This window comes from Mustela erminea, chromosome 5 (genome assembly GCF_009829155.1).
Source record: "Mustela erminea isolate mMusErm1 chromosome 5, mMusErm1.Pri, whole genome shotgun sequence".
In the NCBI taxonomy this organism is placed as follows: domain Eukaryota; kingdom Metazoa; phylum Chordata; class Mammalia; order Carnivora; family Mustelidae; genus Mustela; species Mustela erminea.
The window spans coordinates 60,892,152-60,915,394 of record NC_045618.1 but is presented as its reverse complement, the minus strand read 5'-3'; the positions used below and the strand labels follow the sequence as shown (position 1 = coordinate 60,915,394).

Genomic DNA, 23,243 nt, shown 5'->3' with positions numbered 1-23,243 from the left:
TGCAGGTGGGCTGAGCTGTCATCAGTGCCAGGACCTGGGGTGGCAGTGGCTTAGGCACCATCCCCACATGCCACAGACCCTCAGCTCGATGCTCTAATTTTCTCAGTATTAAAAGTGGTACTTTGGAAACAAAACAAAACAAACAAACAAACAAAAAAGTGGTACTTTGGGGATGTGTGTGTGGCTCAGTCACTAGGCGTCTGCCTTAGGCTCAGGTCATAATCCCAGGGTCCTAGGATCGAGCCCTGCATCGGGCTCCCTGATTGGCAGGAAACCTGCTTCTCCCTCTCCCACGCCCCCTGCTTGTGTTCTCTCTCTTCCTGTCTCTTTCTGTCAAATAAATAAATAAAATCTTTAAATTTAAATCTTTAAAATTAGGGCGCCTGGGTGGCTCAGTGGGTTAAGCCGCTGCCTTCGGCTCAGGTCATGATCTCAGAGTCCTGGGATCGAGTCCCGCATCGGGCTCTCTGCTCAGCAGGGAGCCTGCTTCCTCCTCTCTCTCTCTCTGCCTGCCTCTCTGCCTACTTGTGATCTCTCTCTGTCAAATAAATAAATAAAATCTTTAAAAAAAAAAAAATCTTTAAAATTAAATCTTTAATTTAAAATAAATAAATAAATAAATAAATAAATAAATTTGAAATAAATAAAATAAAAGTGGTATTTTGATTTGCATCCATTTGCCTCACATATCTATTCCTCAAGTGAGACTGAATTTAGGTTGGGAAAAATAGTTGGGGGGATGTTTTTTTTGTTTGTTTGTTTGTTTTGTTTTTTTATGAGTCCCCTAAAATTCTAGTTTGTAGATATCAAAACCATTAAGAGACTCACCGAAAACTGTATCAGCAATAATACAAAATAAAAAAAAAAACCCCAATTTATAAGTAAATAATATACAAAACAATAGAGCTGGCTAAATACTCACTAGCTAATAAAAACATGTCTTTCTTTTCTTTTTTTTTTTTTTTAAATATTTTATTTATTTGACAGAGTTAGAGAGAGAGCACAAGTAAGCAGAGCGTCGGAGAGGGGGAGAGAGAGAAGCAGGCTCTCTGCTGAGCAGGGAGCCTGATGTGGGGCTCGATCCCAGGACCCTGGAATCATGACCTGAGCTGAAGGCAGCTGCTTAACCAACTGAGCCACCTGGGCGCCCCATAAAAACATGTCTTCCTGAAAACAATGAAAATAAGGAACTTTAAACTCTAAATGATATATCTAGGCTACAGGATTAACTAGAAGATCAGAAGTAACACATGAATGGCACCCACAACGAGACATATGTTACCATGAACAAAATGAATTGGGGGGGGTGGGCGGGGAAGAACCAAGAGCAAGAACCTAAGAAAGGCAGAATAACAAAACCTTGGAAGTAACTAAGAAACAGTAACATCTACAGGAAGAAAACTAGAAAGCCTCACCAAGAGCTAAGAATAAGCAGACCAACAATCCTGGATAGAGAGTCTAAGTATTGCCAAGGTGTCAATTCTTCCTAAGTGAATGTGTAAGTCTAGTGCAGAGAGTTTGGTTTGACTTTGAGAGAGTGATCCGGCAGCTCATCTGTAAGAATAAATGGTGAGAATGGCTGAGGGGAAAAAGAAAAGTATAATGGAAGGTGAAGGGAAGGGGATTTGACTTTCCACATCTTTTTTTAAAAATATTTTATTTATTTATTTGACAGAGAGAGATCACAAGCAGACAGAGAGTCAGGCAGAGAGAGAGGAAAAAGCAGGCTCCCTGCGGAGCAGAGAGCCCGACATGGGCCTCGATCCCACGACCCCGGTATCAGGACCTGAGCCAAAGGCAGAGGTTTCAACCCACTGAGCCACCCAGGGTCCCCGACTTTCCACATCTTAAAACAGCAAAAAAGATACATTGATTCTGAATGTGGTAGGGACTCAAGAAAAAAAGATGAACAAAATGGGTAATTCACAAATGAATATATAGTTAAAATACACCTTACAGGAAGTATTACAAATCAAGTAAGGATAATGGATTATTTATTGTGCTAGGAAATGTCTGGGGGGGGGCCCTTCAGATGCTCATTTTAATAAACCACCCCCAAAAAAGTTCTAGGTAAGTTGATTAAAAGAATGAACAGAGAATAAACTAAGCTAAAAATCAAGAGGGACAGAGCACCTGGGTGACTGACTCACTAAGCCTCTGCCTTCGGCTCAGGTCATGATCCCAGGGTCCTGGGATTGAGCCCCGCATAGGACTCCTTACTCAGGTGGGAGCCTGCTTCTCCCTCTCCCGCTCCCACTCCTTGTGTTCCCTCTCTCGCTGTGTCTCTCTCTGTTAAACAAATACAATCTTTTAAAATTTTTTTTAAAAATCAAGAAGGAAACTTAGGAAAGAAAAAAAACCCTGGATATGTTTTTTTTTTTTTTTTTTAAATCTTTTTTTTTTTTTTTTTTTTTTTTTTAAAGATTTTTTATTTATTTATTTGACAGAGAGACCACAAGTAGGCAGAGAAGCAGGCAGAGAGGCAGGCAGAGAGAGGGGGGGAAGCAGGCCCCCCGCTGAGCAGAGAGCCCGGTGCGGGGCTCGATCCCAGGACCCTGAGATCATGACCTGAGCCGAAGGCAGAAGCTTAAACCGCTGAGCCACCCAGGCGCCCCAGGATATGTATTTTTATCTTTCATTAAAGGATTTAAAAAATATAATATAGGAGTGTACATCCTTGTGCAAAGAGATTGAAGAAAAAATACAAAAAGAGATTGAAATAAAAATACAAATGGTTAGGGCACGTAAAAAGAGTTCCATCTCTGGCTTTTGCCACTCATTTGGACAGTAGGTTCCTATGTCACCGAGGGAAGAAAACAGCCTGTAAAGCTCAGTGAATTCCTGCACAGCTTCACAAGCTCAGAGACACCACAAGAAGTTTAGTGAAACAAACGTTTTTCCTTTCTTTTCTTTAAAGACCTGGACTAGATGGAGGGTTCTAGGAGCAACACTGGTATCTGTGGGGGAGGAAACCACCACCATATTTCTCAGGTACTCTCTGGGCCTCCTCTCACATGAATCTCCGCTGCTCGAAGCACATGCTGAGCAAAACTGAAATACAGATTAGTGTGTGGGCAGAGACAGAGTCAAAACTGACAGAAGCTTGTTGACTTCTGGGCCTGGCCGCTGGTAGTGACCAGGGTCTCACCTCCTGTTCCACCTTCTGCTTGGCCTCCAACAGCCTCCGCTGCTCTTCCTGAGCCCGCCTTTCCAGCATTTCTTCATGGAAAGACTTGGGAGGGGGCTTGTTATGCTCGCTGAGAAATGACTGCACGTGGTCGGCCAGTTCAAATATCATCACCTAAACATACAGAGGAAAGTCAACCACAACTGGTCAAGTAATGGGAAGACAGGGCCCAAAGGAGACTTCAGGAAAGGATGCAGGAAGTCAGAGGCCCACTTACAACAGTGATATTCAACTTGGAAAGGACCTTTGCTGAATTCCGTATCTGATGCAATCACAGCAGGAAAAAGCTTTTATAAGACTTACCCCATTGTGCTGCTATCAAGACAAATCACTACCTAGCTAAATAAAAAGCTTCCTTCTTCTTTTACGGTCCTATTCAACTTTACTGGCATTTTCTGTACCGTAAATCTGACAAACTATTTTTCTGGACAAGTATTTAGCGTACAAATAAATCTGATAAAATATTTAACACGGCATAAAAATAAAGTACTTTGCCAACTGGAAGACCCGTCTAAGAAATGATAGCAGAAGAATCATTGCCACAGTGAGAACTTTCATCGCTCCATACAGTGTACTGAAAACATTCTTTGGGGTACAGAGGCAAATACGTAAAGGCCTCACTAGCTCCCTGCGAGTAACAAGAGTAGAAGCTGATCAATAACTACTAAGCAAACATTCCATTTCCACCGAGGGAAGCATTCATGGACACCACCAGAAGGAAAAAATGCCCCCCTCTCAGACTTTGTTTATGGGAACACTAGAGCCACTTTCTCATACCTGGAGGAGTCATAAATCTTATCTGGGCTGGTAAACTCATAAAACAAAGGTTTCTGGGACCCTACACTGACTGCCCCAACCCCAGAGAGGTCAAGAGTGCCATGCTCCTTCCTTCCACAGATGATGACCACCATTCTGAAATGTCTTTTTCCTCAATCACAATAAAGCAGTTTAAAAAGTCTTATTTCTAAAAGGACTTAAAAGAGGGTGATAATTAGTAATAAAGGTCACTATGCACAAGAATATGAAGTTCGTTCACATGGTGTTCGTGCCACCTTTCTCTCAAGGAATACAAGCAAAGACACTACAGCTATTATTGGGGGAAGTTCGTATTTTTTTTTTTTTTGTTTGTTTGTTTTTTAAAGATTTTACTTATTTATTTGTCAGAGAGAGAGCGAGCGAGAGTGAGCACAGGCAGACAGAGAGGCAGGCAGAGTCAGAGGGAGAAGCAGACTCCCTGCGGAGCAAGGAGCCCGATGCGGGACTCGATCCCAGGACGCTGGGATCATGACCTGAGCCGAAGGCAGCTGCTTAACCAACTGAGCCACCCAGGCGTCCCAAGTTCGTATGTTTTTTAATTGTAGCAGAAGCTGTGCCAATCACTGGATAAACTTCACTTGACAGTTGACAAACACTAAGCCAGAGTCTACGAGGCCAAGTTCTTCAAAGAGAAGCTCTTCTAAGAAAAGCTGGGGAGGGGCACCTGGGTAGCTCAGTGGGCTAAGCCTCTGCCTTCGGCTCAGGTCATGATCTCAGGGTCCTGGGACTGAGCCCCACATCAGCTCTCTGCTCAGCGGGGAGCCTGCTCCCCCCTGTCCTCCACCCCGCCTGCCTCTGCCTACTTGTGATCTCTGTGAAATAAATAAATGAAATCTTAAAAAAAAAAAAGAAAGAAAGAAAAGCTGGGGTAAGTAGGCAGTTCCTATTCTGTCGGAGAAACCACTTCTATACCAGAAAGGAGACAGGAGCCACGCAGTGGAGGGTTCTTCTTTTGTCAATTGATTTAAATGACTAGCATTTTCGTACAAACACATCAGATACAATATGTGAGACTAGATGAAAGTAAGAACTACTTTCCAAACTGGCTCTTGTCCTTCTCTCCCTATGTAGCTACACAGCTGATTGTCCTGCTCCTCTCAGCACCCTGTTCAAATGTGACCTCATCAGAAGCCTCTCCTGCCCTCATTTGTAACAGCCACTCCACCATCGCCTCAGGATATGCATCTGTATTAGCCAGGGTTCTCCAGAGAACCAGAACCAATAGGATTGGGGGTGGGGGGACGTGCGCACACACGCTCGCATGCCATTCACACAGGGAGAGACTGATTTTAAGGAACTGACTCATGCAATATAGAGGGTGGAGAGTCCAGAATATTTGGAGTAGACCAGCAGGCTGGGGACCCAGCAGGTCCCATCTCACAGCCATCCTCTGGTAGTTACCCTGCTTCCAGAAAAGCCAGTCTTTCTCAGTTAAAACCCACAATTGATTGGATGAGGCCCACCCACATTATAGAGGATAATCTGCTTAACCCAAAGTCTACGGATTTAAAGGTTAACCTCATCTAAAAAATACCTTCGGGTAGAAACATCTAGAGGGGTGGGTTAAGTGGGTTAGGTGGTTGGGTGTCTGTCTTTGGCTCAGGTCATAATCCCAGGGGCCTGGGATGGAGACCCGAATAAGGCTCCCTGCTCACAAGGGAGTCTGCTTCTCCCTCCACCCCTCCCCACCTGCTGGTGCTCTCTGGCTCTCTCATCAGATAAATAAAATCTTTAAAAATAAAGAACAAAAAGAAAAACATCTAGGGCAATGCTGTGGGTACCACAGTCTAGCAAGTTTGACACATAAAAATAACCACCATCAAAAATAAATAAATAAATAACCACCCACCACATCTATTAGAACACAGCTGAAATTACAAAGTGACAACAATGGGGCGCCTGGTGGCTCAGTGGGTTAAAGCCTCTGCTTTTGGCTCAGGTCACGGTCCCAGGGTCCTGGGATCGAGGCCCACATCGGGTTCTCTGCTCAGCAGGGAGCCTGCTTCCTCCTCTCTCTGCCTGCTTGTGATCTCTGTCTATCAAATAAATAAATAAAATCTTAAAAAAAAAAAGATTTAAAAAAAAGTAACAACATCAAATGCTGGCAAGGGTGTGGAGAAACTGGATCACTCACATATTGCTGCTGGGAATGTAAGGTAGTATTGGAAAAGTGTGACAGCTGCTTCAAAAATTTAACATGCAGCTTCCATATACCAACAACTGCACTTCTGGGCATTTATTCTGAGGAGAATTGAAAACTTATGTTCCCATAAAAACATATGTGAATGATTATAATGATTTTTTTTTTCTTTCAAGATTTTATTTATTTTACAGAAACATCACAAGTAGGCAGAGGGAGAGGCGGAAGCAGGCTCTCATCCCAGAGACCCTGAGATCATGACCTGAGCTGAAGGCAGAGGCTTCACCCACTGAGCCACCCAGGCATCTTTTCTTTTTCCTTTTTTATTTAAGAGACAGAATGTGAGAGAGGGGGGCAGAGGGAGAGAGAATCTCCAACAGACTCCACGCTCAGTGCGGGGCTTGATCTCACAGACCCTGAGATCGTAACCTGAGCTGAAATCAGGAGTCAGACGTTTAACTGACTGAGCCACCCAGGTGCCCCCACAGCTTTATTTTTAATAGCCAAAAACTAGAAACAACTGATATCTTTCACCTGGTAGATGGATAAATCAGCAGCGGTGTATCTATACCACAGAATACTACCTAGTAACAGGAAGTAGTGACTCCCAATACATTCCAACAGTCTGGATGGGTCTCCAGAGCATTATGCCGGGTGAAGAGAAAGCTGGTCCCAAGAGTTACATAATACATGATTCCACTTATATAACAGCCTTGAAGCTCAGTACAGACTACATGGAATCTCTTAGTATTATTTCTTAAAACTGCATATGAATCTGTAATTAGCTCAAAATAAAAAATATAATTTAAAATAACGCCCAAGAACAGGCATCAAAAGTGAAAGTAAACAAGTGGGACTTCATCAAATTTTAAAACTTCCACAGAGCAAAGGAAACCATCCACAAAATGAAAAGACAACCTATGGAATGGGGGAAAATATTTGCAAAACATGTTTCTGATAAAGAGCTAACATCCAAAATACAGAACGAACTCAGAACTTTAACAGCAAAAACCCCCAAATGATCCAATTAGAAAGCAGGCAGAGGATCTGAATAGACATTTTTCCAAAGAAGATATTAAGATGGCCAAGAGACACATGAAAAGATGCTGAACATCACTCATCATTGGGGAAATGGAAATCAAAACCACAATAAGCTATCACCTCACACCAGTCAGAATGGCTGTCATCAAAAAGACGAGGAATAGCAGATACTGGCAAGGATGTGGCAAAAAGGGAACCCGTATGCACTGTTGGTGGGAATGAAACTGGTTCAACCACTATGGAAAACAATATGGAGGATCCTCAAAAAAAAAAAAAAAACCAACAACAAAAACAACTATGATATGATCCAGCAACTCACACTTCTGGGTACATATGCAAAGGAGGTGAATACAGGATCTTGAAGAGATCCCTGCACTCCCATGTTATTGCAGCATTATTTACAATAGCCAAGTTACGAAAGCAATACAGTGTCTGTCAATGGATGAATGAAGGAAGATGTGGTGTATCAATGCAATGGAACATTATTTGGCCATAAGAAAGGATGCCCCACTGTTCCAATAACATGGATGGATCCTGAGGGCATTATGCTAAGTGAAATAAGTCAGACTGAGAAAGACTAATACTGTATGATCTCACTTAATCCAAAAAAACCAAACCCATAAAAACAGAGACTGGAGTGGTGGTTACCAGGAGCCAGGGGGTTGGAGAAAAGAGGGGATCCTGGTCAAAGTGTACAAAGAGTAAGACTAAGTTCTGGGGGGCGCCTGGGTGGCTCAGTGGGTTAAAGCCTCTGCCTTCGGCTCAGGTCATAATCCCAGGATCCTGGAATCAAGTCCCGCATTGGGCTCTGTGCTCGGCTGGGAGCCTGCTTCCTCCTCTCTCTCTCTCTCTGCCTACTTGTGATTTCTGTCTGTCAAATAAATAAATAAAATCTTAAAAAAAAAAAAAGACTAAGTTCTGGGGATCTAATGTACAGCTCAGTGATTATAGCTAACACTGAATTATGAAAAATAAATAAGGCAAAAATATTTTTTAAAAAATCACACATCAAGGGGCACCTGGGTGGCTCAGTGGGTTAAAGCCTCTGCCTTCGGCTCAGGTCATGATCCCAGGGTTCTGGGATCGAGCCCCTTATCAGGCTCTCTGCTCAGCAGGGAGCCTGCTTCCCTTCCTCTCTCTCTCTGCCTGCCTCTCTGCCTACTTGTGATCTCTGTCTGTCAAATAAATAAATAAAATCTTTAAAAAAAAAATCACACATCATGAATCCAAGAAACCAAAGGATTCTATAGTTGAATTTTCAATATAACTCCGTATTATTTTTCATTGAGAATAGCAGACTGCATGAGAAAGAACTCTGCAGTAATCCCCAGGGCCTAGCTTTTTGTTCAGGCTGGTCCTCAGTCCCTCTGTAGCTCAAGAAATTACCAGAAATCTTGGGAACAGTAACCAAGGGGTAGGTCCTGCTGTGACTCCTGTGTTACAGAATGCAACCAATAAACAGTCCAGTCACTTTCACAGAGGTCCAAAAGAGACATGGAGACCTGGGGTAAGTCATTACTTAACTCTTCTCTGTTTTTACAGGATGGGATCCTTAAGCATGAGTTGCCTGAGTGAGGAAAGATGGCTCATATTTGAAGAGAACTGGTCTGGCCTAAGAAGCCCACAGTAACCTGCTGCCCCAGGAAGTCACCTAGTCTAGCTTTCCAGAGAGTTCTTGTCACCCAAGGGAGAACTCACATATACCCTGATGTGCAGAGCAACTACAAAAGAATGCTGAACTAAATGGAAATGCGCAAGTACAAAATGGACGTTGAGGGAGTGGAGTATGTCACTAATCACTGAGAAGGGAAACAGTGAGCTCTTCTGATATGCAACAGGGAGAGGTGGCAAAGTTCAATCCAAAATCATTTGCCCGCAAACATTTTCCAACGTCAAGGTTCAGGTCAAGATCAGGTTATGATGCCCGATCCAAACTGGGCCAACAGTATGGCCAGGGTCACATGGACTCTTAATGGAATAATTATGAATCAGCAATGTACCCTCCATATATAGTCTACAATTTGTCATTCATAAAAACTGTACATTAAAGAAATACAAGTAACAATGTTCCCCTTTGTACCTATCAAAACATTCTAGTCAACATTAGGTTGGAAGTGCCACAGAATAGCCTCTAAGCCCAAGAGAAGGCAGGAAGGCAAACACAGGTGAGGGGGATGAGGTTTCCACTGTCCTCTTACAACTCCAGTTAAACATATCTTACCTCTCCACAATGTTTTTTGGCCACTTTCTCTAGATGGGATTTTAATAAATTAACACTTTCATTTGACAGACCTTTGGCATTCTTTAACTCTATTTCAGGGACTCTGGAAAAGAAAGACAAAAAGGAGTTACTCCAAGAAGTATGGCTTCTTTGCATTAATAAATATTTGTTAAGTCCAAGCACTGAACACAGGGATTTCATACAGGCCTCTACACCCCTAGTACCATATTCCTCCATTTCCAAGGATTTCAACTGCGTCCCAGCAACTCTGTCAACACAGTGCTTCACGTGGGGTCACCTGCAGCCCCTGGGGGAGAAGCCAGTCCCCCAGATGACCAGATTTAGTGGGCTTGATCCTGGCTCGCCCCCAACATCAATTAACCCAACTTTCACAATTCACCCACAAGAGTCCATGTGCTCTGGGCTCACTCGTGTGCTCCAGCATAAAGCAAGACAATCAGGCAAGAGGAAGCCTCGAATGGGGCACCTGCTAACTCAGTAGAGCATGTGACTCTTGATCTCAGGGTTGTGGGTCGAGCCGCATGGTGGGTGTAGAGAGGACCTAAAATCTTTAAGGTTTAAAAAAAAAGAAAAATGAAGCCTCAGTGATCCTTTCAAGCATTCCCACTATGTGCTCCGTCACATCACTCCTGATTGTCAACAAGGTGGAAATGCTTGCTTACCCACTCACAGCAGAATCTACCTGGGCAAGCTCTGCCCATTCTGCTCTTAGAAGGATGCCCGGCACACCCCCCTTCTCCTCACCCAGCACAACTGACACTCAACACCCTCCATTCAAAGCTCACACAGCCGGTCTTCAGGACCCCCTTGGTTCCCAGTTAATAGTATCCAGTAACAAATCAAGAGATCAAATAGGCTTTGCTTAATTTTATAGAAGAGAATATGACTCTATGTCCTACAAGCATTTCTGAGAAACTGATGGTATTTTTATCTGAGCAAAGCCTTTACAATTCATGTCTCTGCATTCTCTCAATGTTCCAGTGTCACAGATTACCACCATCATGATCTACTCAAACAGATGGCAATCTGAGAGAATGAAGTTTATATATGTGAGAAAAAGAACAGAAATGCCATAGAGTCCTGAGTCTACATGTGATCTAACCCAGGACTCTCACATGGTGACATGAAGGACAATTCTGTAGAAAAAGGAAGTTTTCCTGTACCATGTCTTCTCAAAGGATAAGAATGTTCTCCCCAAGGCAAACCTTACATAATTTAATTCAGCAGTCATTAAATAGCAATATCAACAGAATGATGAAAAATCCATCTACAATACTAATTAGACTTAAACAAATTTTTCCAGCTTTCTCTTGATGCCCATGGCACAAAATTTGTAATTTTATATAGCTGATATTATAATGACTGCTTTGTAGCTTTTCATAATCATTTCCATGGTGTTTAAAAAAAAATCCCATATTATTTTTACCAACTGGACACATCAGGGTTTCACCAGAATGGCCCTCAAGCCAGTGGTTCCCAACCAGGGGTGACTGTGCCCCCAGGGGATACCATTCAATGGCAACAGGGGAAAGGAATTCCATAACTCTCACCACATTCCTTCCCGACATGCCTCTTTCATTAGGCTGGTCCTGCATTATATCCCTTATAGTAACCTGGTAATTATAAGTCAAGTGCCTTCTTGAGTTCTATAGGCTCTTCTAACACAGCATCAAACCCACTGAGGGGGTTGCAGGAGCTCACAAATTCTTGGTCAACTGATCAGAAATATGGTACATGCAACTGGCACTTGCAATATTGTGGAACTGAGCCTTAACCCACGAGATCCACAGTAACTATGCTATTTCATGTCCAAAAGGAAGTGAATTGCTACGCACCCAGCGGTCAGAAAACACACCACCTATTTGGTGTCAGGAAAAATAAAACCCAAAGAGGCGTGGCCTTATTTTTCTTTCATAAACTTAATTACCCTTTAAGCAATTCAGTAATTAAATACTAAACACCTACTGTATCTACTCCAGGCACAGCGTTATAGGTAAAGAGGGTTACTAAATTCAAGAAACTCACCTTGAACCTATCTGGACTTTCACCTTCTCCAGCAGCTGTTAGGATAACAAATTCTGTAAATTTCCTACCCACTCTGTAATGGCTTCCTTTTCTGTGTCTCTTTCCTTCACTTGTTCCCTGCACAGTAAGCTCGAACCACAGAACATCATCCAAGCCCATATGCCTTTCCATGTGGAATGTCTGAGGCAAGATTCCCCAAAATACACACAGACTTCAAAGAGACAATCCTTGACTACAGACTGACAATGTGTTTGCTGTCAGTGGTTCTCATCCGGAGGCAGTACAGGGGTAGGGTGGTGGGGAGGTGGGTGGAGATCTGAAAATGTGTTGGGTTGGACACCTGCGTGGCTGTCAGTTAAGCATTAGCCTTCGGCTCAGGTCATGATCCCAGGGTCCTAGGATCAAGTCCCACACTGGGCTCCCTTCTCAGCTGGGAGTCTCCTTCTCCCTCTGCTCCTCCCCCTGCTCATGCTCTCTTTCTCAAATAAATAAAATCTAAACAGAGTAGAGAAAGCAAATACTTAATCACAAAGCAATTATTAGTATCTGGAGTGACTATTCTACAACGATAAGCAGACTTACCATGAGACCATGAGGTTTCATGAAAATATCTACTGCTGATGTGGGTTTCAATGATATATGGGATAGGACATGAAGTTTTAAGGGAAACAGAGGCAGGAAGGGGAAAATACCATTAACGTGTCTGTTTCTATGCTGTGAAAACAGAAATAGTATCACATGGAAGGTATTCATAAGTGTACTCACACGTCTGGGTAGGTCGGTGGGCATCTAACCCTCAAATCCACTTGCACGTATACTTCTTCACCAGTCAGGCCCTGAGGGTACAGAACTAAATTGATTTCAGGGGGCTCGGTGACCTAAAAGAAAAAAAAAGACATTTTTTTTCCCCACCTACAGAGTCAATTGTTAGCAATTAAGATAATGAGCATCTTAGCAGCAATGTCCTACTTTCTAAATATTATGTGCAATTGTGCTTTTATACAGGTATTTGGTCATCTTTTCCTAAAGCATGGTTTTAAAACAAAGCCTAGGGGCACCTGGGTGGCTCAGTTGTTAAGTGTCTGCCTTTGGCTCAGCTCATGATGCTGGGGTCATGGAATGGAGCCCCCCATCAGGCTCCCTGCTCAGCGGGAAGCCTTCTTCTGCCTTACATTCTCCCCCTGCTTGTGCTCTGTGTGTGTGTGTGTGTGTGTGTGTGTGTCCCTTGTCAAATAAATAAATAAACTCTTTTCTTTTATTTTATTTTTAGGTTTTTATTTAGTTATTTGACAGATAGATCACAAGTAGGCAGAGAGGCAGGCAGAGAAGGGAGGAAGCAGACACCCTGCTGAGCAGAGAGCCCAATGCAGGGCTCAATCCTGGACCCTGGGATCATGACCCGAGCCGAAGGCAGAGGCCTTAACCCACTGAGCCACCCAGGCGCCCCAAATAAACTCTTTTAAAAAATAAAAACAAGGCCTATGCCAGAGAGATTGCATCTTCCTTTTCGAAGTTATCTAAGAGGTGAAGCAAAACGTTCCACGGAGCTTCTGTCTGTGTATATGTTACAGCGTACCAATCACGTGATTATGCATGGGTACGTTCTAGAGGCTGGGAGCACAGGGGTCAGTTGGACAAACACAGGCCCAACTAGCCAACACACGAGAAGACAAGGGAGTATTCTCCATAGTGAGGAATGCCGTAAAGAAAATCAGGCAGAATGATGGAACAGAGTGGTAAGGGAGATTTTTCAGACAGGTGGGTCAGGCACCTCTTGAGTAGAGGAAACTTCAGTTGAAATATGACTACTGAGATAATGACAAGTGACAGCCACATGGAAACCCAAGGCTCTTCTAAACGTGGGTACACTCTCAGTTGACTGCTTTTTACCAAAAAAACGAAATATTCCATCTACTGCTCTTTATTAAATATGCTTTAAAAAAAAAAAAGCTTTGAGGCAGTTTATATTATCTGTACATCATGAGAGAAGGGAGGCTGAGGGAAGAAATATTCACACTCATGGTCCAGGCGCTTTATCAACCCTATAGGTGGACACCGTTTCTGTTTTACAGACGAAGCAGTTCAAGCTCAGAACCTTTCAGCTGTTTGTCCAAAGACACAGGTGACAAGGCTGGATTTCAGATCCAACTCTGGCTCCCAACCTATGTCTTTTTCATCCCCACTCCCTTGTTACTGCCAACTCTGAGGGGCTGTGATTGGGCTTTGTTTGACTTTATCTTGGAACATCCAGGTGGCCAAGGCAAAAAGGGAAATGTGACTGTTATTTCTTTCACATTTCACAGAAAAGGAAAAGCATCAAAAAAATTGGGGGAGGGGGCAACGAAGTACATGGCAATACTAAATTCTAACACGTATTTACAACCTACAGTACCCTGAATTATATAATAAACAAAATTCTCATCAACGATGTGTGTAATCTATGGAAGCTCGGTTTTCATAGGGCTTTATCCTAATGCTTCCTCGAAGCCGTGGAGTCAGGCTCCAGGGAAGCACAGTTCTGTGAATGTAGAGAAACGTCCAGTAACCCACGAGGTCTTCCATGTACTCATTCAGCCATCTCACGTCATCGCCCACAGTGATGAGCACAGACTTTGTCAGGCACTGTGAGCACCAAGAAGTAAGAAAACAGATGTGGTTCCAGCTGTCGTGGAACTTCCAGTCTCATGGGGTGGTGTGTGTGGACAATTAATACCTAAGTTCAGAAAGTACTACCGAAGAGAATACATGACATGACAGAATCAGCTGCCCCAAGATATGCCACTTTGGTGTAAGGACTCTTTTAAGCTAAGGGTACTTAAAAACAGAAGGTACGAGAAGGGCCCTCTAACCCTCTTTCCTTCCTGAAAACAGGAGATAAAACGCCTGTGTGAAAGATGCTCACCTACACTGGAAAGAAAGAAATAGCCTAGGATGCCTTCGTGGCTCAGTGGTTTAAGCATCTGCCTCTGGCTAGGTCATGATCCTAGGGTCCCGGGATCGAGTCCTGAGTCAAGCTCCCTGCTCAGGAGGGCGCCTGCTTCTCTCTCTCCCCCTGCTCCTCACCCCTGTTCATGCTCTGTCAAATAAATGAAATATTCAAAAATAAAATAAATATTATCAGAGAACACCGAGGCCAAGAGAATTCTGTGCAAACAGAACTCCACCAAATAATTCTGATCTTTCTTCAGTTTCCCCATATGTTCATCACTTTTTCACAACTGCCTCTTTGTTCAACCTACCCTGTAAACACTTAGGCCTGGCCAATTCTTCGGGTCTTATTCTCCGTATGGGGTTTCCAACATACATGTAAAAATCTGCATGCTCTTCTCCTGTCAGTCTGTCTCATGTCACCTTAATTCTAGCCAGAGACCCTTTTAATTCTAGCCAGAGACCTAGAGTAACATCTTGTCTCCCTATGCTCTACTTCAAGAATAACTCGCAGCAGGTATGAGGGAACATCCTTGGACGTGGTCATCAGGCAGACCTGAGCACGCTGCCCTAAAGCCAACAGAAGCCAGAGACCAAGCATTCCAGGAGGGAAGAGCACATGAGGAGGTTCGAAATGAACAAGAGGTTGGTGTGTTCCAAAAAGCCCAAGGGAGGCCAGTGTTTTTCTGGAACACAGGAGGAAGGGGGGACACCAAGTAAAGCAGGAGAAAGGTGTGTCTGAGATAAAGTGGACAAAGAGACTGGCCTCAATGGAAGGAAACAAAAGGAAAAGTGTCTTGTTACTGATGCTTCTGAGGCTCAGGAGGTGGAGGACAGAGAGCATCCACTGCTGGGGTTATGTGGACTGCAGGTGACCTTGCCAAGAGCTGGCTCTGAGGGCACTGAACACAGACCCGGGTGTGATGAGGAGGGAACACTAAGGGAGAAGGACTCGCCTCATCTGGACAAGTCCTTTGGAAGGTTTGGGCATTAAGGGGACAGAGAACGGGGGCCACAGATGGAGGAGGATGTGAGATCAAGAGAGAAAGCTCTTGTTGTGTCTTCAAGATGGGTGACACTAGAGCATGTAAGGATGTTGATGGGAATTTTATGGAAGAGGAGGAAAGAGACAAAATTAGGCTCTGTTGGAGGGCAGACAGCAATGGGCACAGAGAGACACATAGGAGGAGGGGCCCTTTTCCAGAAAGACAGAGGACATGAGAAGAAAAAGCACATAGAGGCTGGTGGGTTTCCTCCAAGGAGCCTCCAAGGTTTGAGCATGAGAATGAACTAACAGGGTCCCCGGCCTCCTGTCCCCCTCCAACCAGGGCAGGCCAGCTGTTCTCTGCTTTATATCCAAGACAGAATTCTGCATAAGAAACATCTAGCTAAAAGCAGTTGAAACAGGTATTCACTAGGAAGAAAAATAAAGACTATGACCTTGACCAGTCTCAAACACTCTCTCTTTTAGAAGAACTTTTTATTATAGAAATTTTCAATAATGAAATACATAAAAATTTTTTTTCAAACAAAAGTAGATAATGACATAATGAACTGCATGCACCCACCATTCAGTTTCAACAATCACCCACTTACGGCCAATATTGTGTATCTATATTACCTCTACTCCCAAACATCACTGAAATTATTTTGAAATAAATCCTACCAACCCATCTTTGCTGTGTTATTCATTTTGTTTTCTTTTATTTTTTTGAAGATTTTATTTATTTACTTGTGAGAAAGAGAGCAAGCATAAGCAGGGGGAGTGGCAGGCAGAGGGAAAGGAAAGGGAGAAGCAGGCTCCCCACTGAGCAGGTCCTGCAGAGCACCTTAAGCAGGTGCTTAAGGACTGAGCCATCCAGGTGCCTGTTACTCATTTTCTAACAAGAATCCAGCTCCATAGGAAAGTTATATATGTCCATTTTACAGATGTAAACACTAAAAGAAAGGCTAGCTAGACTCAAAATTTTACCAACGCTTTCCCCACCAGCTCAAACCTTTACAGGCTTTTTCATCTCACAGGTTGCAAATCTTACGCATCACAACTTATAACTTTATCAAGAAAATAATTCTGGGGGATGCCTGGTAGGCTCAATCAGTAAAGAATGGGATTCTTGATCTCAGGGTTGTTGAGTTCAAGCCCAACATTGGGTGTGGAACTTAATTTAGAAAAAAAGAAAAAAAAGGGATGCCTGGGTAGCTCAGTTGGTTAGGGGTCTGCCTTTGGCTCAGGTCATGATCCCAGGATCCTGGGATTGAGCCCCACGTCGGCCTCCCTGCTCAGCAGAGAGTCTGCTTCTCCCTCTGCCTGTCCCTTCACCAGCTTATACTCCTTTCTCACTTTCTAATAAACAAGATCTTTTCTAAAAAATTAAAAACTAATAAATAAATAAAATTATCAACAAGCCGTATAGGTAGAAACTACAAATATCAACCAAAGGAGATATCTTTCCTAGGCCCAGGATGGAAACCAACTTTTAACATACAGACAACATACACCACATGAAGTGAGTTATCCCTGCAGAGGCAAGACAGAGAATCCAGTTTCACGTTCCCTTTTGTCTTTCTGTAGGAAGTGAAGCATGTATCTGAATGTAAGTAGACTTCACAGGGAAAGGGTACAGAGAGCTCTTTACCAGATGTCCAGAGTCTTGGGAACAGAAAACAAGCTTCATAAAATAGAGGCCAACTGGGGGATTACACATCTTGAAGATCTCTTCACTCAAGAGAATGCCTAATAAACCACAATGAATCCAGTAAAGAATGGCTGGCCAGCCTCAGGGAAAAAGGCCTCTGGGCCAGTCCCAGGACCACCATAGGGAACATGCATGGGTAGGAACACTGGGGCCTAAAGAAGTACCAAGCACTCCACAAACGCTCCTAGGCTGGGCCAGCCATATAACACCATGCACGTCTAGTGTTCCGGTTATTTCCACAACATGGAAATGACAGCAGGGGAAAAGCAATAAGAGTAATGAGCCCAGGTAATGCCAAAACTTCTAGGAAGGAGGAAGGAGTTCTGAAGCAAAGTGAAGAGATTCCTGGATACATGAAGGTTTCAGCTCTAGGAGGTGCAGGGGCCCAGTGATGGTGGCTTGGAAGAAGGAAGAGACCCAAGGCCACTGAGGAAGGACATACTCTTGGACAAAAAACTAAGAGCTTGTCTGGATCTGAGTACCAGGGGGAACTAACTCAAAAGAACAGCACAGTGAGGAAGTGGGTGTCTGCTACTTTCAAGGCCTTTATCTCTGGCTGACAATTTAATTGGACCAGCATGATATTCTTCTCCACAGGGTATAAACATCAGGGCATTTCTCAGCAGACTGCTGCTCCCCCAATATCCACTCTCCCCTTATTTCTTAGCCAACAGAACCCCTGATTTTTTTTTTTTTTTTTAGCTGGATACAACTCCTTCGCAGCTAACTCTGGCCACCAAATTTCTGGCTAATAAGATGAACCATGGGCACCTGGGTGGCTCAGACGGTTGAGCCTCTGGCTTGACTTCAGCTCAGATCAAGATTTCAGGGTTGTGGGATCAAGCTCCACGTCAGGCTCCACACTCAGAGGAAGTGCTTGTTTCTCTCCTTTTCCCTGCTTGCTCATGCTCATGTGCGTGCTCTCTCTCAAATAAATACAGAAAATCTTAAAAAAAAAAAAAGAGGAAAGAACTAACACATGCAACTTCGTCCCTTTCTCCTTTCTGCTGACTGGAATGCAGATATGATGGCTGGCATTCAGACAGCCATTTTGGACCATGAAGGGCACATTAAGGATGGTGGAACAATAAATCAGAAAAAGCCCTAGATTCCAGACTTCTGCATGCAGAAAAAGAAACTTAGTTGTCACATTTTCTGTAATATGTAGCCAAACTTGATACTAACCAATATAGACACATGGAGGGGAAAAAAGAAAAAGAGAAGAAAGAAAGAAAAAAAGGACAGTTAGGAGATAAGGACTTAAGATAAGAGCAGAATACTTGTCAGCTTTCCTTGAGCCTGCAGAGTCTGCAGGGGCTCGGAGGGGCTTCTCAATAGGAGAGGCTTCTGTGCAAGCCATATTTAGGATACCATGCATGAGCTTACATTAGGGCATTCAAGGAGTCCTGGAGCTGAACAAGACTTGATTAAAAATGATGGTAACAACCAAGATTTGCTGGGGAGTGGAGTGGGTAGGGCCTCCTTCATGTGTTCAGAAGATAAATGGTCATCAGAACAGTGTCGATAAAATTCTGACTTTATACAAGGAAAGAATGAATTCCTAGAATATCTACAGGCAAGTATTTACAAGGTAAGCGATAACAAAAAAAAAAAAATTTTTTTTTGAGAGCACTAAAGAAGAAAACACAATGCAGTATGTATCAGATACAAAATGTACATACTACAAAATTGACCTTAATAAAACCAATTTGGCACCCCAACGTTTATCGCAGCAATGTCCACAACAGCCAAACTATGGAAAAAGCCTAGATGTTCATCAACAGGTGAATATATAAAGATGTGGTATATATATACAGTGGATATTATGCAGCCATCAAAAAAAAAAAAAAAAAAGAAATCTTGCCATTTGCAACGATGTGGATGGAACTAGAGAATATTACGCTAAGTGAATTAAGTCAATCAAAAAAAGAGTTATCATATAACCTCACTAACAGTAGGAATTTGAGAAACAAGAAAAAGGATCACAGGGAAAAGGACGAAAAAAAGATGAAACCAGAGAAGGAGACAAACCATAACAGACTTTTTTTGGGGGGATTTTTAATTTTTTATTTGACAGAGTTCACAAGTAGTCAGAGAGGCAGGCAGAGAGAGGGGGGGAAGCAGGTTCCCTAGCAAGCAGAAGGCCCAACTCCGGGCTCGATCCCAGGACCGTGACCCGAGCTGAAGGCAGGGGCCTTAATCCACTGAGCCACCCAGGCATCCTTATAACAGACTCTTTTTTTTTTAAAAGATTTTATTTATTTATTTGACAGAGAGAAATCACAAGTAGACCGAGAGGCAGGCAGAGAGAGAGAGAGGGAAGCAGGCTCCCCGCTGAGCAGAGAGCCCGATGTGGGGCTCAATCCCAGGACCCTGAGATCATGACCTGAGCCGAAGGCAGTGGCTTAACCCACTGAGCCACCCAGGCGCCCCTATAACAGACTCTTAATCTCAGGAAACTAACTGAGGGTTGTTGGAAGGGAGATGGGGGTGCTGGAATGGAGTGGCTGGGTGAGGGAATTGGGAAGGGCATGTGCTATGGGGAGTGCTATGAATTGTCTAAGACTGATGATTCACAGACCTGTACCCTTGCAACAAATAATACATGTTAATGAAAATAAATTTAAAAAATTGTGACTAAATCCATACAAAAATAAATTTGTTTTGAAGAAGCAAGTGACACAAAGGCAGCATAAAGAGAAGTCACGGCAAGAAGTAATCTATGTAATATCACCGATTACTACAATAAGATGCGACCTGTACGTGTTCTTCTTGGGATCATGAAGTTGGATACGTTCCTGGACTGTGATGTAAAAAGAGGGGAAAAAGTGATGCAAACTCAATTCTAAAAAGTAAGACAGATAATGCTCATTTGGACTCATCGAAACAAACGCTCACTCTTCAAGAAACAAAACCAAAGGATCTTAAAATACCCCAAAGTAATGAACAATAACCTCAAGTGTGTCTTCCCAGCACAACGCACGCATGCCTCCCAAAAGAGACCCCTGCCAGTGCCGTCAGACACCCCTGCTATTCAGTCTGAACCTGCTTTTCTCTGGACATTTCCTTAACACTCAGGCCCAACAAAATAAACTGGTTTAAGGAATTGTCTGTTTCTGTTAAAAGTACTAGAGTTGGGACATCTGGGTGGCTCAGTTAGTTAAGCCACTGCCTTTGGCTTAGATCATGATCCCAGGGTCCTGGGATTAAGTCCTACATCAGGCTCCTTGCTCCGCTGGGAGCCTGCTTCTCTCTCCACCTCTGCCTGCCTCTCTTCCTGTCTGTGTGTGTGCCCGCGTGCTCTCTCTCTCTCTCTCTCTGACATTTAAATAAATAAATAAATAATTTAAAAAAAAAAAAAGTACTAGAATAAGAAGACTATTAAAAATTGAGAATTTTGGGGCGCCTGGGTGGCTCAGTGGGTTAAGCCTCTGCCTTCGGCTCAGGTCATGATCTCAGGGTCCTGGGATCGAGCTCCACATCAGGCTCTCTGCTCAGCAGGAAGCCTGCTTCCTCCTCTCTCTCTCTGCCTGCTTCTCTGCCTACTTGTGATCTCTGTCTGTTAAAAATAAATAAATAAAATCTTTAAAAAAAAAAACTTGAGAATTTTGTTAGTGATGCCACATAGCATTAAACCTTTTGGTTCCAAGGCTGAAGCATGAGGGTAATGGCAGTCCATGATTTAAATTTCACTGGCTTGGTTGGGGGCGGGGGGGCGGCGCGGCTCAGTGGCTCAATCGGTTAAGCATCTGCCTTCAGCTCAGGTCATGATCCTAGAGCCTGGGATCGAGTGCGGCATCAGGCTCCCTGCTTAGCGGGGAGTCTGCTTCTCCCTCTCCTGTATGCTTATTCTCTCTCTCTAACAAATAAATAAATCTTTACAAAAATTCACTGGATTATAAGACAAACAGCAGACGATGACAAGGTTTGGGAAATTAATAAAAACTACTAAGTTTTCTGTCACATAACAACATAAATACACTTAACACTACTGAACTGTACTCTGAGGAATGGTTAAGATGATAAATTCTATGCTACGTGTTATCTACTATAATTATATATAAAAAAGTTACATGTTCAAACCACTTTCAGGTGTTTGGCCTAGAACTGTTACCTAGGACTCTGCTAATCACATCCTCCTTAAAATTTTGATGGCCAGACTTGGCTCAATGTGGCCTCTTCCTCACATGCTTTAGATCTCAATCTGTAAAGTGGAAAGAAACTATTCTGTGTGAAAATAGATCTAGAAATAAAGTAACAAGTGCAAGCAAGATAATCTGAGTAAGTTTCTGGTTTTAAGTCTGCAAAGAAGTCAAAAATAAAAATGATAGTAAAAGCTCAGAAAAAGGAAATTAGGTAACATTCTTCTATATTTTATGTTTTTTAAATTTGATTTATTTAAACCTAAAAAAACTAAAAACAAAAAACAGTTCACCCATCCTCCTCTCCACCTTGCAAGCAAATACCAATCTGTTCTCTGCATCTATGAGCTTGGCTTATTTTTAAATTTTTAAGTATTTTTAGATTCCACATATAAGACAGTATCTGTCTTTCACTGATTTCTCCCATATCTCCTTTTCTAAAAATGAGGATTTTCTGTAACTAACTCTAAAAATCACCAAGTTCATTCACCTTCTCTCTTAAGTATTTGCCTTATCTGTCTGGTTGGGAAAGCATTTTTAAACAGTGTTAGAATTTAATAACCTACATCTCCATTGTAAGAATATGTGAAAACAGATTAAAGACCTAAATGTGAGAGGTCTTTAGCAACATTTTTCTAGATATGTCTCCTCAGGCAAGGTAAACAAAGGCAAAAATAAACTACTGGGATTATATCAAAACAAAGAGCTTTTTGCTCAGGGGCACCGGGCTGGCTCAGTTGGTGGAGCACAGAACTCTTGAGCTTGGGGTTGTGAGTTCAAGCCCCACGTTGGAAACAGAGATCACTTAAAAAATTAAAATTTAAAAAAAAAAAAAAAAAAAAAGCTTTTGCACAGTGAAAAATGAAACAAAAAGACAGTCTACTAACTGGGAGAAGGTATTTGCAAGTGATACATCAAACAGGGATTAATATCTGAAATATATATAAAGAACTTAAGCAACTCAACAACAACAACAACAACAACAAAAACCCATAAATAATCCAATTACAAATGGGCAGAGGACCTGAACAGACATTTTCCCAAAATGACATTTTCCCAAAGACGTATAAATGGAAGGGGTGCCTGGGTGGCCCAGTTGGTTAAGCATCCAACTCCTGATCTCACCTCAGGTCTTGATCTCAGGATTGTGAGTTCAAGTCCCACACTGGGTTCCACGCTGATCATGAAGTCTACTTTTTTAAAAAAAAAGGAAAATGGCCAACAGACACATGAAAAGGTGCTCAATATCACTAGTTATCATGGAAGTACAAACTGAAACCACAAGATATCACTTTATACCTGTCAGAATGGCTAAAATAAAAATCATAAGAGATAACAACTGTTGGCAAGGATATGGAGAAAAGGAAACCCTGTGCACTGTCAATGGGAATGCAAACTGGTGCAGCCACTGCAGAAAACAGTATTTTTTGAGGTTCCTCCTAAAATTAAAAAAAGAAATTCCGTTTGACCTAGTAATTTTAGTACCTGGGTATTTGTCCAAAGAAAATGAAAACATTAATTTTTTTTTAAAGATTTTTATTTATTTATTTATTTGAGAGACAGATCACAAGTAGGCAGAGAGGCAGGCAGGGAGAGAGAGAGAGGAGGAAGCAGACTCCCTGCAGAGCAAAGAGTCCGATGCGGGGCTCGATCCCAGGACCCTGGGACCATGACCTGAGCCGAAGGCAGAGGCTTTAACCCACTGAGCCACCCAGGTGCCCCGAAAACATTAATTTAAAAAGATATACACACCCCTATGTTTACCAGAGCATTATTTAGAGTAGCCAAGATATGGAAGCAACCCATGTGTCCATCCACAGATGACTGGATACAAAAGGAGATGTGCATAACACACACAGGAGTATTACTTAGCTATAAAAAAGAACAAGATCTTGCCATTTGCGACAATATATAGATGACCTTATGCTAAGTAAAGTCTGACAGAGAAGGACAAAACCCTATCATTTCACTTATATGTGGAATCTAAAAAACAACATAATAAACAAAAAGCAGAAACAGACTCAAA

General features: G+C 42.7%; 1 protein-coding gene across 7 annotated transcripts in view; it reads right to left on the bottom strand.

Moving 5' to 3' along the window:
* Positions 1–23,243, bottom strand: part of EIF2AK4 (eukaryotic translation initiation factor 2 alpha kinase 4) — a 111,214-nt gene that overhangs the window by 82,829 nt on the left and 5,142 nt on the right. For 3 of the 7 annotated variants that reach the window (XM_032343253.1, XM_032343255.1, XM_032343250.1), the window contains exons 2-4: positions 12,217–12,329; positions 9,406–9,508; positions 3,149–3,301 (exon numbers count right to left, since the gene is read on the bottom strand). In XM_032343253.1, coding sequence (XP_032199144.1) covers positions 3,149–3,301; positions 9,406–9,508; positions 12,217–12,329 — 369 coding nt within the window. Of the gene's footprint in view, positions 1–3,148; positions 3,302–9,405; positions 9,509–12,216; positions 12,330–23,243 lie in introns of those variants that run through there. The other 4 variants (XM_032343251.1, XM_032343252.1, XM_032343258.1 and 1 more) reach the window with 4 other exon arrangements.